At 44.8% G+C, this 13,335-nt stretch overlaps 1 protein-coding gene across 3 annotated transcripts in view; it reads left to right on the plus strand.

Moving 5' to 3' along the window:
- Positions 1-13,335, plus strand: part of snx17 (sorting nexin 17) — a 38,868-nt gene that overhangs the window by 19,557 nt on the left and 5,976 nt on the right. For all 3 annotated transcript variants that reach the window (XM_036549372.1, XM_036549374.1, XM_036549373.1), the window contains 6 exons: positions 537-647; positions 3,394-3,484; positions 5,731-5,818; positions 7,837-7,906; positions 9,633-9,725; positions 9,994-10,197. In XM_036549372.1, the coding sequence (XP_036405265.1) occupies positions 537-647; positions 3,394-3,484; positions 5,731-5,818; positions 7,837-7,906; positions 9,633-9,725; positions 9,994-10,197 (657 nt within the window). The remainder of the gene's footprint in view (positions 1-536; positions 648-3,393; positions 3,485-5,730; positions 5,819-7,836; positions 7,907-9,632; positions 9,726-9,993; positions 10,198-13,335) is intronic.

Here is a 13,335-nt window from a genome sequence, read left to right on the forward strand (position 1 = left end):
TGGAATCCTACAGTACAGGAGAGCCTCTCTCATCATGCTGAGAGGAGTTGTGAAACCATGGGAAAAAAAGTCCTTAAAAGCTCTGCTGTAATGCTGTCAGACTAAATCATTTCCCTGCTCTGCCCTTTCATGTTTGGACTTTTTACAGGTTTATACCTCGGTCAAAGGTGAGTGGTAATTGTGGCGCAGTCCTTTGAGCTGAAATAGCTTTCAGCGTTGTCCCAGCATCTGTGATTAATGAGGTCTGTTTTTCTTCCCCACCTTCCATTGATTCTTGCATTTGGGGGCTAAAGTTGTTGAGACTGCAGTGGCAGTAGGGTGGCATTCATTAATGAAAGTGATGGGTGGTCCTGCCATCTTAACCCTACTGGTTATTGACTGTTTTGTATTGCTTTGTTTTTACCACACCTCCCTGTTGTCCTGAATCACTGAATCTCTTTTTTTGAATCGCTAAATCCTCACACCCGCACAGAACCCCTCTGTACTGAATCACTGAATCCCTCACCAAATTGCATTTTTGACTCTTGATCCCATAGGAGACTCAGCAGATCCCAACTGAGGAGGTTCACCTGGAGATCTACCTGTCCAATGGTCAGAAAGTCACTATCAACATTCTGACCTCAGATCAGACCGAGGACGTCTTAGAGGTATGGGTTAGAATTAGAGGTACAGATAAATGGTGTCCATGTCTGTGAATGTTTTCTCCCTTGACCACTTTTGGTTTTATTGGAGACGTACATTCGTTTTCAGTACTTAAAAACTCGGCTGTGTTTCTGCTTCTCACATTTAATTCTAATTCAGTAATCCTTTGATCTTTTTTTAACGCTTGTTTCCCTTTATGCAACCCTATTTTTGGAAATGGCATCGGCTCATTAAGGCTTTTCTCACGGTGGTAGCCTCCACAGTTCTGCAGGAATGCCGAAACAAGATGAATGTGATCCTCTGATACACTCGCACTCAGCCACCGGCCATTTTTCACACTACATGTCTCACAGACCACCGCAGTGAAGTGAGTGCCAGTTGGAGGATAGGCGCTACTCTGCTCACTTCATCCGAGATATTCGCAGTGGTCTGACAGCTCGCAGGTTTTACTGAGAGTGGTGAGACGAGGAAAGACGTACCGAAGCCGCTGTGGGCTCCTGCTCACTGTCGGCCAATGGCAGAGCTGGGATCGAGGCCAGGCCGTAGCGCTCTTTTGATCCTTTTGTCTCCTTTAAATATTGCATACTGATTATCCACTTTCACAGGGAGGACAATGCAGGAGGATCCTTCTAGAACACTCAGATGTGCTCTAATTACAGTGATTCTCGTAATAAAACTGCCCAAGGATTTAACTTTTAGGGCTGGTTTAAAGTCTAACTCGGGATAATGACTGGGCTTGTGAAAGTACGACTGCTGTCTTCTTAGTTGCATGATTGATTTTCCTGTTTGCTTTCCCCGAATTTGTTTGAGCTTTCTTACAGGGTCGATACCAAACACAGTTTGGATATGTATGTCTAATAATAATTGTCTGAGATAACAGACAGAGCTTTTGGGTAGCGGGAGGCAGTGGAAGGGGACCGTTTACAGTGTGGTCCCACCTGCAGTACCGTACTGCATCTGCGCTGATGTGTGCTTGGGTCCCTGCTGTAGGATTTGAAGCGTTGCAGTGGTGCGGGACCCTTTGATATATTCCAGTGAAGCGCTCGTCTGTCTTGCCTCATGAATAAACTATGCGGCTCTGTTTGGGGCAGCTGCCAGAAAATGCAGACTGAACCCTGGCAGATGGAAATCCTCATTAAAATATTATTTGACCCTAAAACGCACATGTATGGTATAGGAGCACTGGAGGGTTCCTGGCTGTCGTCAGAACATAAACAGCCTCTCAGCACCTGATAATTCTAGACCGGTCGTTTTCCATAAACCCCTTATTTCACACGAAGGGACGGATCATAAGACCTCTTTGTCCAGTGTTTAAAAGACCTGGGAAGGAAGCAGAGGGCTGTGTAATCCTCCAAACTTAGAACCGCAGCTAGAATGAATGCTTTTTACAGCCGGACTCCACTGGCTGTGTTGAGTAGCTACCTAGAAGACTTTGAAGGGCAGATTACTGTGTGTTTTCACGCTGATATAGCTGATAAGGTATAACTGTAAGTTTGCTTGCTATGAATGGACAAGTGTCTAGCCCAGATCATTACATATACATAGTGGATATATCCTCCTGTACAAAGCACATAGCCTTCAGTCAGTCACTAGTATTTGATCTTGATTGTTACAGGTTACAGGGCTTCAAGGTCACTCCCTGTGCTTTCTCTTTGTGACAAGAGAAATGGCATTCTGACATGATTGAGGATTAATTATTAATCCATTGCGCTTCAGCTTTCTTTGATTTCAAACCCCGTGTATCGGTCTGCCGCTTTTACTTTAAATCAAAAAGCAAACTGTGTACTCTGCTTTGCCCCTAAATTAGAGATGCCAAGCAAAGCACACACTGCAGATAGGACGGCATTGCAGTCTCTGTTACAGCTACACCAATGTTGTTCATTAGTTTACGCTTTCTATGCCAATGTATACATTAAAATATTAAAGCAAATTAACACTACCTTAGCAGTACACAGTTAAAACCTGATTTTGTCTTTAAAATGCTCTCTAAAAAAAGATAATGATATTATTGAAAAAGATGGACTAACGCCATGACAGAACCTTGGAAACCCACTTCAGATCTGAATTGATGAGAACAAGGGGGCGATAACTGGAACAGGCTGTGGGATCTTTGGCTGTTTACAGCAGGGACGATGTAGCAGCTGCGTCCATACAGTCCTGAAATGAACCTGTGTCAATTGCTATAGTAATCATTTTATCATACATAAATAACAAATAACTCGAGAGACTAAGAACCAGGTCCAGACAAAGGGCCCAGTGCAGTTGCGTCTAAAGTGGGTGATTTTCACGTATTGATCTTCTGCGAAGCCTCTTTTACTGCCTCCAGTTTATGGGATTCCATTAGTAATAGTTTTGGGAGGTTAAGACCCTGCAGATATGTGAAGACTGGGGTAAAATGAATGTAGAGTTTAGTTCATTTGTGGTTGGATTAGAAATCGCATCACAATGTGGGGACTGGACACGGGGCATTTTGCCTAGACTTTCAGTTGAAAGCCTATAAATAGACGTGTCTGTTAGTACAAAAGAAGTGATTTTGTCTGGATTTGTGAATGAAGAATCAAGCTCAAAGATGAAGTAAGGAATTTTGCGCTCTCTGAATCTAGCCTGAACTGAATTAGTGTTTACAAACCAGTCTCCAGTACAGATAATCTTTGATGCTCTGCTTTGATTAAAACCTTTCACTTCTTCCCATAATGCACCAGGTTCATGTGATTAAGCAGGAATGACAGAATGTGTTATTGCTATCTGCAGGCCGTGGCGTCCAAGTTGGACCTGCCGGATGAGCTGGTGGGATACTTCAGCCTGTTCCTGATCCGGGAGGGGCTGGAGGGAGGCTGCACCTGTGAGTAGCCCCTACTGCACTTCCTACGTTTTGTGTGATTTTGTGTTACTGACTGCTAACTTATTTAGCTGTTAGCTGCTGGGCTCCGGTCTCTCATCTCCAGGTTCCAGAATACTCCATATTCCAGAATGTGATTGTAACACAAATGGAACGTGGCTGGAATGTTTGCCAGGTCTAGTTTTCAACGCTGTTGTTCCTCTGAGGAAGTGTGTAGCTGTTCTGCTGAAGATTGACGTTTGATAAAGAAAGAGTTTTTGCTTTGGAACTCCTTCAGCTGCTGTTGCTGCCTCCTGACATCTGTATCATGCATTGAAATGTGTCTTCACAAAAATAATATGTAAATCTGCAGGATACAGTGTTATACTCACTCTTTCCTTCTCTCACACACATAATCACACACAGATACATGCACTTCCCTTAACTTATACAGCAGATAGTGGGATATCATGTCATTAAAGGTGCTTAGAGGCAATAGAAATGTGATTTTTTTTTTTTTTTCCAGTGCAAAAAAATTTTAGCTGAAATTTGGATCAGTGAAAATACAAAGACAATGAACATATCTATGATTTTGATGTTAAATATATTCTGTTTATTTACATTGGGCTATAATGCTCACAGGGGGTAAAGGTCCTGGAGCCTTTTCCTCCTTGTTAGGGAAACTCCTGAGAGAAAAACTCAGTGTCCTGCAAACACTCTGCACCTGACAGAAGTGCAGCTGCAGCTCCAGCAACCACAGAGACTTATCTAATGGCTGAGGAAAGCTGGTGGGTCTGGCACAGCTTATGAGTCAGCTAGCAGCGTAGCGTCTGCCTTTAACAAAGGAGCTCTGAGCTGTAAGCCTCTGTTGTCTAAACTGCAGTATGCTTTTTCTGTATCTTAGTTACCAATTTCATATCGCATTTTTCACAATGCATAATGTTTTTTTTTTTTTTAAATCAGAGACCGTCGCACTCACAGTGTTGCGTAAGAATCAAAAATAGGTACTTTCAACGTATTTGCTACCATTACAGCCAGTTGACTTCACCTTTTGATAGCTAAAGCTGATCAAAGCTGTTATTCCTGAACAGTCAAATGTTTGAAATATTGTGTAACACTTCTATGTGTTTGTGAATGTACACAAGATGTATCAGTCCGGAGTAGAGTGCTGGCTGTCTGTTTGCTCGTGTGGTGCAGGAGGGGTTAATAAGTGCCTTGACTTTTACTCGGACTTGGAGAGCGGGAGCCCTCAGGACCGAGCTTGGCTCAGGCTCGTAACCGAGCAGGGGAACGGGCCAAGCGGGGTCCCTCCTGCTGGAGCGGTTCTGCGCATCGCCAGGCCCTTTGAGTGTCCTTCCAGGACCTGTCAGTGGTGACATAAAACCCGCTGCAGTGCAGTCCAGCCCCAGACGACCTGGAGAAGTGTCAGTTTCAGCTCTGGCACAGATGCGGGTTTTAATCTGCCGCAAACCGTATGCGTCAACATATGGAGCCAAACACGCGTGCGTGCATGCAGCTGCATGCAAACACGCAGATGTTCGCTTGCAGACACCTGGACACCCCCGCACACATGCACGCACGCACGCAGTCACACGTGCACACGCTCGTGCACACACTCCCTCTTGCGCAGATACACGTTCCCACACACACACACACACACACACACACACCTGCAGTACACACAAACCCAGCAGAATTTCAAGATTACAGTTAAAATAGCCTGAGGGAGGAAAGCCATCCAGAGGTTACACATATGAGGAACAATGAGCGCTTGTAGTGCTCAATTGTAGGATTGTTGGCCTGAAAAGTCATTTCTCCTGTATGAAGGGAGTTTTTCATTGAATATTTAACAATTGGATTTTACACTGTCTTGAAACAAATTAAGCAAGTGTCATTTTTTTTTCTCGTACTCATACAATATTGTGAGCAATGATCGCTGTAATGAGTGGAACATATGGATGGTGAGAAAATACAGATTTGCTTTCATTCAGTTGGGGCTCTACTCTAATGTGAAGGGACTGAATAGTGTCTTATCCTCAGCGCATGTGTTCTCCTCACCCCTGATTCATACCAACACACAGCAGTGCAGCAGGCCCTGGGCACGAGCCCACCATAATGATAGGAGTGAAACACATCTGTTTGTGTGTGTGTGTGTGTGTGTATGTATATGTTTTCACTTCCTTCCTGCCTCCTCCGGGGCCTGTCCTGATGGGATCTCCTGTTGTGCTTCCTGTCGTCCTCCCCCCGCCCCCGCCCCCGCCCCCCTCCAGTTGTGCGGAAGCTGCAGGAGTTCGAGCTGCCCTATGTGTCTGTCACCAGCCTGCGAAACCCGGAGTTCCACATCGTCCTCCGTAAAAGGTGACGGCGCACAGATACTCTCCCCTCACTGCTCCAGAGGGACAGTTAGGCATGTGATGTCACGTATTAGGCTGCAAACACTAAACGAAAGTCTAAAAAGGCCGGTGTAACGGCCCTCAGTGTGGCTCTGCTGTCCATACAAACATCACATCACTGTCATTTAGCAGACGCTCATATCCAGGGCAACTTGCACAGGTTACATTGTTATGCATTTATACATCTGGGTATTTACTGAGGCAATTACGGGTTCGGTACCTTGCCCAAGGGTCCAGCAGCAATGCCCCGGGGGAGAATCGAACCAGCAACCTTTCGGTTCCAAGCCTCGCTCCTTACCACTACGCTACCCTGCCGTCGCTATCTATAGCCCTATATCTACAGTCAAATATGGTACAATGGACAAGAAACTGCTGCTGTAGTACAGGGCCTGGGGTATGGGGGGAGTAAGGAGCAAGATTTGGACTGCACATACTCCAAACCCTATAGCAGCTCTTCCTCTCCATGACTCAACAGTAACAAATACAGCCACAGTCAGGTCTGCCTGGTCCCTCCCAGCCCCACTATCTCATTTACTTCCTCATTAAACCCCTCCTAGGAAAGAGGGAAACGAGATGTAGGTTTTTTTTTTTTGGGTTTCTCTTCCCCCCCCCCCCCCCCCAAAAAAAAAAACCTTCATTCCACTGACCTACTTTCCTCTCAGAGCTGTGAGCATTGCAGGAAAACCATGGATGCAGAAAATCTTAACCCCTAGTTTAGGAGATCAGGAAAAAGATTAATTCAGAGGGTTTTTTTTTTTTTTGTTAAATGTTCTGGGTGGAGCTGGTAGAAACCAGAAATAGACCATGTTATTTACCCCCTTAAGGGAAGAAAAATGCTGGCATTGTGTTTGTGTAAGTGCTAAGGAAATGAGAGAGCTGCTTTGTTGTGGTAGAGTGACTTTAGGGAATTTAAAGCAAAGTAAAATCAAAGTGAAATTCTGTTAATCAGGGGAGACAGTGAATAAACAAATAGTAAACTGTCAGTGATGATAATAAATGGCAATTATTATATTAGTAGGGATTATTTTACAGTCATATTCTGTTCGCTTGCTGTCCTCATTGCCACATCATTTGTATCTGTTTTGTCAGTATACAGTTAATACTTTCAGCCAGCACTTTTTTTATGCTTGCGCTTCATACCCATAAATCGTAACTCAGAGTTTTAGCCCAAAGGAATTGGATGGATCACTTTGTCAGATGTTCCTATGAAAGAAAACAGAGTCATTAATATCCTGAAGAGAGAAACATGGGTGTCTGAAACAGGCTGGCGTTTGTCCTGTCAGGGTCAAACTCATGGCTTTGGTTACTGATGAGAAATAAGGACCTGTGGACTTAACATGATGAAGAGTCCATGGAATTCAGTTTGCTGCCTGATACTGTTATGTCTGACCATTTAATTTACCTGTAATCTAAAAGAGCAAAGCTACAGGAAGACTCCCACGGATCCCCAAGGAGATGGCTAATAATCAATCAAAGCCATTTTTAAAATTATTTTTAATGCCTGATTTTGTTGTATAATTTTGTTGACGTCAAATACTGTCTAAGGCAGAGAAAACATAAAATAAAACTAAACTGTGAGAGCTGTTTTAACTGAGGTGCGTTGCAAAGTTAGGCCCGCGCTGAGCTTTCTCCGAGACTGCGTTCCCTCACACTCCTCTGGTGCACTGGGAAAAGAGAACTTGTCCATTAAGTGCTGCGTTTTATCGCAGTCCGGGCTCCTGGCCAACGAGTGCCGATACCCTGAGCTAATGAAGTTTATTTATGCTCAGCGAGGACCGCACACTCGTCCAAGACGCTGCTCTGAAACGCTGCAGTAAGGAGTCCGTCGTTAAAGCAGTCAGTTTATCATCTTTGTGTTTAATCCAGGAGTCAGTTTTACCCTGTTTTTATTTTCTGATTACTTCTGATTAAACGATCCTCATTCAGGTATTTCTGTGCTGTTTTCTCCACGTCTGTCTGATATTGTTTTTTTTGGTCTTGCAGTTACTGGGATTCAGCCTATGACAATGATGTCATGGATAACAGGGTGGGCCTGAACTTACTGTACGCCCAGGTAGGTGCTGCAGTTGAACGGGGTGATCACAGAGCAGTTAGAGCTAGAGAACAGCACCTCCCGGTGGGTCAGTGCATTGGGTGGGGTGGGCGGTGTGGGAGGGAGGGGGTGGGAAGTGTGCGTGGTGCGTCTCCCCAGATACACTTCATCTTCATTAGGAGCGTCGCTGAGTGAGTAGCAGTACTGTTTTCTCCTTCATTCTGTCTTCAAAATGACACAAGACGCACATACAGCACGCAGTCTCATGGCCGGCGCAGAAGGACAGCCGTCACACAGCCAGGTCTCACACACAGCCAGCGCACAGACACGTGTCCGGTTCCCCCAGTTTTAGATGGAGCTCTTCTGTCCCTCGGTGCTGCACTGAAGTAGCCGTTGGGGCTTCAAAATTTACACTGAAATACCAGTAAATGCATTGCTTCGTTCACTGGTGAAAATTTCATGTGTTGCCCTCCTCACAAATTACAAAGAAATCTGTTGGCTGATGTCTAATATAGGCAAAGATAAATCATTTAAATATACCAGTGGTCTTTCAAGATGAAATCTCTAAGTCACTTGTAATTCTTATACCTATACATTGATTGATTGACTTCCTATGTGAGTTCTACTTGTTAATTGGTTCAGATGGCTTGCTCCAAATAAAATCCTCCAACTGACGTGTTGGCTTCATAAATAGATTTTTTTTTTTTTTTTTGCAAAATGCAGTGATGTGGAAGTCCTTTTTATCTGCACGTTTTTGCTAAATTTAGAAGCAAGGGGTGTCATCTATTGCGGTGCCCGGTGCTGTTTCATTCTGCATCCCACTGAGTGCATCTGCCGCTGCGTGCTTCAGAGCGCGCCGAGTGAGGCCGCGGGGGAGCTGCCAGCGTGGCCTTAGCGCTCAGACATACCTCCTTCACTCGCACGTCTCGCACCGTTTCAGGCTAGCGTCGGGACTGATGTTCGCTCGCTCCCCAGACGATTCCTTAGCTCTGATTCTTTTTATAGAACATCCCAGATCAACAGCTCGGATAATGTCTCCCTAAACATGCCGCAGATGCTCCGATTAGAGCCGAGCTGAGCACTGGAGCTCTTACTGAGGGGGAAGATTCTGGCATTTATTTACAGCTGGTGCGCGTGTGTGTGCGCGTGTGTGTGCGCGTGTGTGTGTGCGCGTGTGTGTGCGTGTGCGTGTGCACACGTGCGTATGTGTTTGCGTGCATGAGTGTATGTGCATGTATGTCTGTGCGTGTGTGTGTCTGCCCCTGTGTGTGTGCTTGTGTTCACATTTTTCAAGGTCTGTAGTTCATTAAGTGACTTCACAAGAAGAACCAGTGAAGAAAATTATTTTAAATATAATTTCCAAAATAATGACAGTGAATGCTGCTAGAGGGGGTTCATATCATTGTGAGACAGAAAATGCATGAAAATAAAAAGATTACTTTTACATTTCTTGATAAAGGGGTTAGGTTTGTACTGTACCTATGACTGGAATGCATTTTATCAAATGTCATTTTTTGATTCTGTACAGCATACAAAAACAGGAAACTTTCCTAAAGTCATGACTTAGAGTTGGGGAAAAAGCAGACTGAAGTCAGATTTAATCAGGTTGTGTTTTTTTCATATTTCAAATAGGCTTTAGATGTGTATCAAAAGAAGCTGTGATTTTACTGAAATTGTACTGATCTTGGACTGATGAGTGAAGTACGGGATGTGTGAGAGAGGGTTAAATCGTGCGTTTCTCCTCCAGACGGTGTCGGATATCGAGCGAGGATGGATCCTGGTGAATAAAGACCAGCATCGGCAGCTCAAGTCTTTGCAGGAGAAAGGCTCTAAGAAAGAGGTCACTCTAATCTTCTCTTTAATAAAAAAAGCACTCTAGATCTAAATCTAAAGCTCTGCTGCAAACTTGGATTTCCCATCCTGCATTTACTTACTCCTGTGTAGATGCAGAATATTTCTGTGAACCTAAAACTGGGTTTTAGTTACTGCTTCTTCATAATCTCTTTGTGGAGTCAGTTACAGGGTCAGTGTCGGTGTTTTGCACATGTTGAACTATATTTTATTTGTTATTATTATAATACTTATTTACCCTGTCTCCTCACGTTTAGTTCATCCGCCTGGCTCAGACGCTCAAGTATTATGGCTACATCAAGTTTGACCCCTGCATCACAGACTTCCCTGAGAAGGGCTGTCATGTGATCGTCAGCGCCGGCAACAACGAGCTCAACTTCCACGTCAAGCTGCCGAACGACCAGATCAAGGAGGGCAGCTTCAAGGTCACGCGCATGCGATGCTGGCGTGTCACCTCCTCAGTAAGTTTAGTCTAACTCCAACACCACGTCTTGCTTATTCTATCGTTCATTTGCTCCGTGCAACCTCCCCCCCCATAAGGCAGATTGCACAGGTTTAAAGCTAATGTTGACACAGAGCACATGTTGACCTTCTTCAGTTAAATGCAGAAGTGTGCCGCAATGTATGACTAATGAAGAGTTAATAGCGAAGTGTGTCACAGTGTATTCAGAGGGTGGGGAGCGTTTTAACACGACACTGTCAGTGTGTTAACGAGGAGGGAAGTGTAACTTGTTACTGTGGCATGGTGTACTTCAGAGAAAGGGACAGTAAGGTTTTCCACCCGGATGTCAGACCTTATGTCTGGGTCAGTTTCCTTTCCAAAAAACACTTTGTCCCTGGTCCAGGGACATATGGCAACTCGGGCAAGGAGCCAGCTGCTCGTAACCTCTTAACTACCACTGCACACCTTGATTCCTGCTGTGTTGCTCTACATGGTTTTCACTGTGTCAGTGCTATTTTCATTAGTGTCTGCGCTGACCGGGAAAGGTTGTTTCATCCCCCCAAATGATTCATGGCAAATACTTCAAGGCTCTTCTTGGCACTTGCTTTGGAAGAGGTGGATTGTGGGTAATGGCCCTGTGATAGACCGATATCCCGTCCAAAGGTGAAGTCGCTGTAGATAGATAGAGGGATAAGTCCTGACCGCACGGTCTGCTCCAGGGTCAGACAGCCATCTGCCTGCACTCCCCAAACTGTCTCTGGCCCGTCGTCAGCGAACGCCGTAAACCGATACAGCAGACGCGGCATCTCCAGGGTGCTGGCCCTGACCGCCGCGCATCTGTCTTTTCCTCAGCGTAATGCGATGTGGAAATTTAGCTGCTCTCTATTCGAGATGCTGCTGATAGGCAAATTGGACCTAATTTATATGCAGAAGTGATTGAAGTTCGCGGAGCAGCTGAATTATGTACATTTCAAACGTCCCGGAGACATCCCCGAGGCCCGCGGTGGGATGTGATTCAGGCGTTTCTCAGTGTATTGAGCAATGCTTCTTTTTTAAATGCCTTTTTATCTCAGCATTAAAAGGGTTTTTGGAATAGACACTGCTTTTCTTCTGTCTCCGTTCATCTCATTTCTGCTGGGTGTCAGATTTGCTTGTGGGCTGGATTTTTAAACTCGTTTCTTCAAACAATCTATTGATTCTTGTCAGACACGCATTAGGGAGACTGCTGGAGCATAGATCACTGCCTGCCTTATCAAAGCAAACAATATGAGGAAAGAACCATGCGCATCATTGTAAAACTATTAAGACAGATGCTGTTGATGTTCAGAAAGTTACCGCATGTACAAGTTGTATGTTTCCCATATTCCATTACATGCACAATTGCTGTAAAAAAAGCACTGCCATTGAAGTATGAAGTATGTAGTATGAAGTATTGATACCAAAGTGATGCCAATAACAATAGTAAGGAACAGTAATAGCAAGTATTAGGTATACTGGCAATACGAATCATTGCATGCTCCTGTTTGCCAGGCATTGTTGCTTTATTACAGTATAGCCATTCAGCAGACACTCTGGATAGCTGGATAGTTGCTGAGGCCAAGGGTACAACAGCGGTGCCCCAGCGGGGAATTGACCCAGCAACCTTTCAGATACTAGCCTCACTCCTTACCACTACACCATACTGCTGCCACACTTACTTTTACGACATTGATGTTTTCGTTTTAATGTTTGGTCCATGGTGCATGAAAGAGGTGTGTAAGATGTAAGTCAGCAATTGTAGCAGTTGAACAGAAGTTAGAGAAACGACCGATAAAAATGTCTACATATCATTGATTTCAGACTGGTGTTCTGTGTTCACCCCTCCTCACGCAAACTTGTTTGGAATTGGCAGCTGTAGGCCAGGCTTGTGTCTGCACCCATGTAGGCTCTCAGGCGAGATGAACGCAGTCCTCCTGACTCACTTGCACGCAGCCAATGGCATCCCACAGTGCACCACATTGAAGTGGGTGCCAATTCGAGGATAGGCACTACTCCACCGACAATATCCGAGCAGCTCAGAGGCACCTGATGAATCACAGAGTACCTGAGAACGGCGAGACGAAGCCTGGCTAACCTGCCTGCTCTGTCCCCAGGGGGAAATGAAGGCAATTTGTTCTGCCGCTGTGGGTTCCAGGTCGTTGTCTATATCAGACGTGGCCGTTTGGCTCCTAGGCAGCCTGCACTCAAGATGAACTCCTTGCTAGCTGAGCCACTGGTGGTCATTGTTCATTGTCACACTTTAGGAGTTCTGAACATTCTTGTGTTCATTCCAAAGCCACTTACGAATTCGTATGGGTGTATTAAGTTTTAGAATGCAGTGGCTCCTGAGTTTAGCACACAGATCACTAGTGAATGTGCACAGTGCTAACTTTCTGAAATGATAAACCGCATGGCCTTGGTGCTTAATAGTGGTGTGACAGTGGAAGCATGGGGTAATATCTGTTTGGCATGATCCCTTCTTTTGAGTGTGGGTGAGGTAATGTAAGCAAAATAGCTTGTTGTAAGGCGGTTTCATATTGGTATCAGCAATTTTAGCGGATGTGCTGCCTTTGCAAATGTGTATAGTATAGTGTATAGTGGCATATGGAGAATTCAAGATTTGACGTGAGTAATTTGGGGTACATGCTTGTGGAAAGCCACCAACACCACATACCATATAGGTGATGCTGACATACAATGAAGCTAGTCAGTTAGGGGAAAAGTCTGTACTTTTACATTTTTTAAATGGTAACTAAGATAACATTCTAGGACCAGCTGAGTCACAGGAAATGAGAGCATCAGGGTTTAACCCTTTAAAGTAATTTTTCTGTCTCAGTGGCCACATATTTTTCAGCTCTCTCTCTCTCTCTCTCTCTCTCTCTCTCTCTCTCTCTCTCTCTCTCTCTCTCTCTCTCTCTCTCTCTCTCTCTCGTCTGAACCGGCCTATTACTGTGGACTGCGATTTGTCACATTTAAAAATGTCAAGTTGACTTTTGACGGAGTGAAACCGAAGCATGCCAACCCAGTCATCTGCTTAAAAAAAAGCCATTTCGACAGAAGGGATGTTGTTGTTGTGAACTCAGCTCAGCTTCTGCTGCAAACTCTTAACAGCGTTAGGCACTCAGAGCGAGACATCTGA

Source organism: Megalops cyprinoides, chromosome 17, assembly GCF_013368585.1.
Source record: "Megalops cyprinoides isolate fMegCyp1 chromosome 17, fMegCyp1.pri, whole genome shotgun sequence".
NCBI classification, from domain to species: Eukaryota; Metazoa; Chordata; class Actinopteri; order Elopiformes; family Megalopidae; genus Megalops; species Megalops cyprinoides.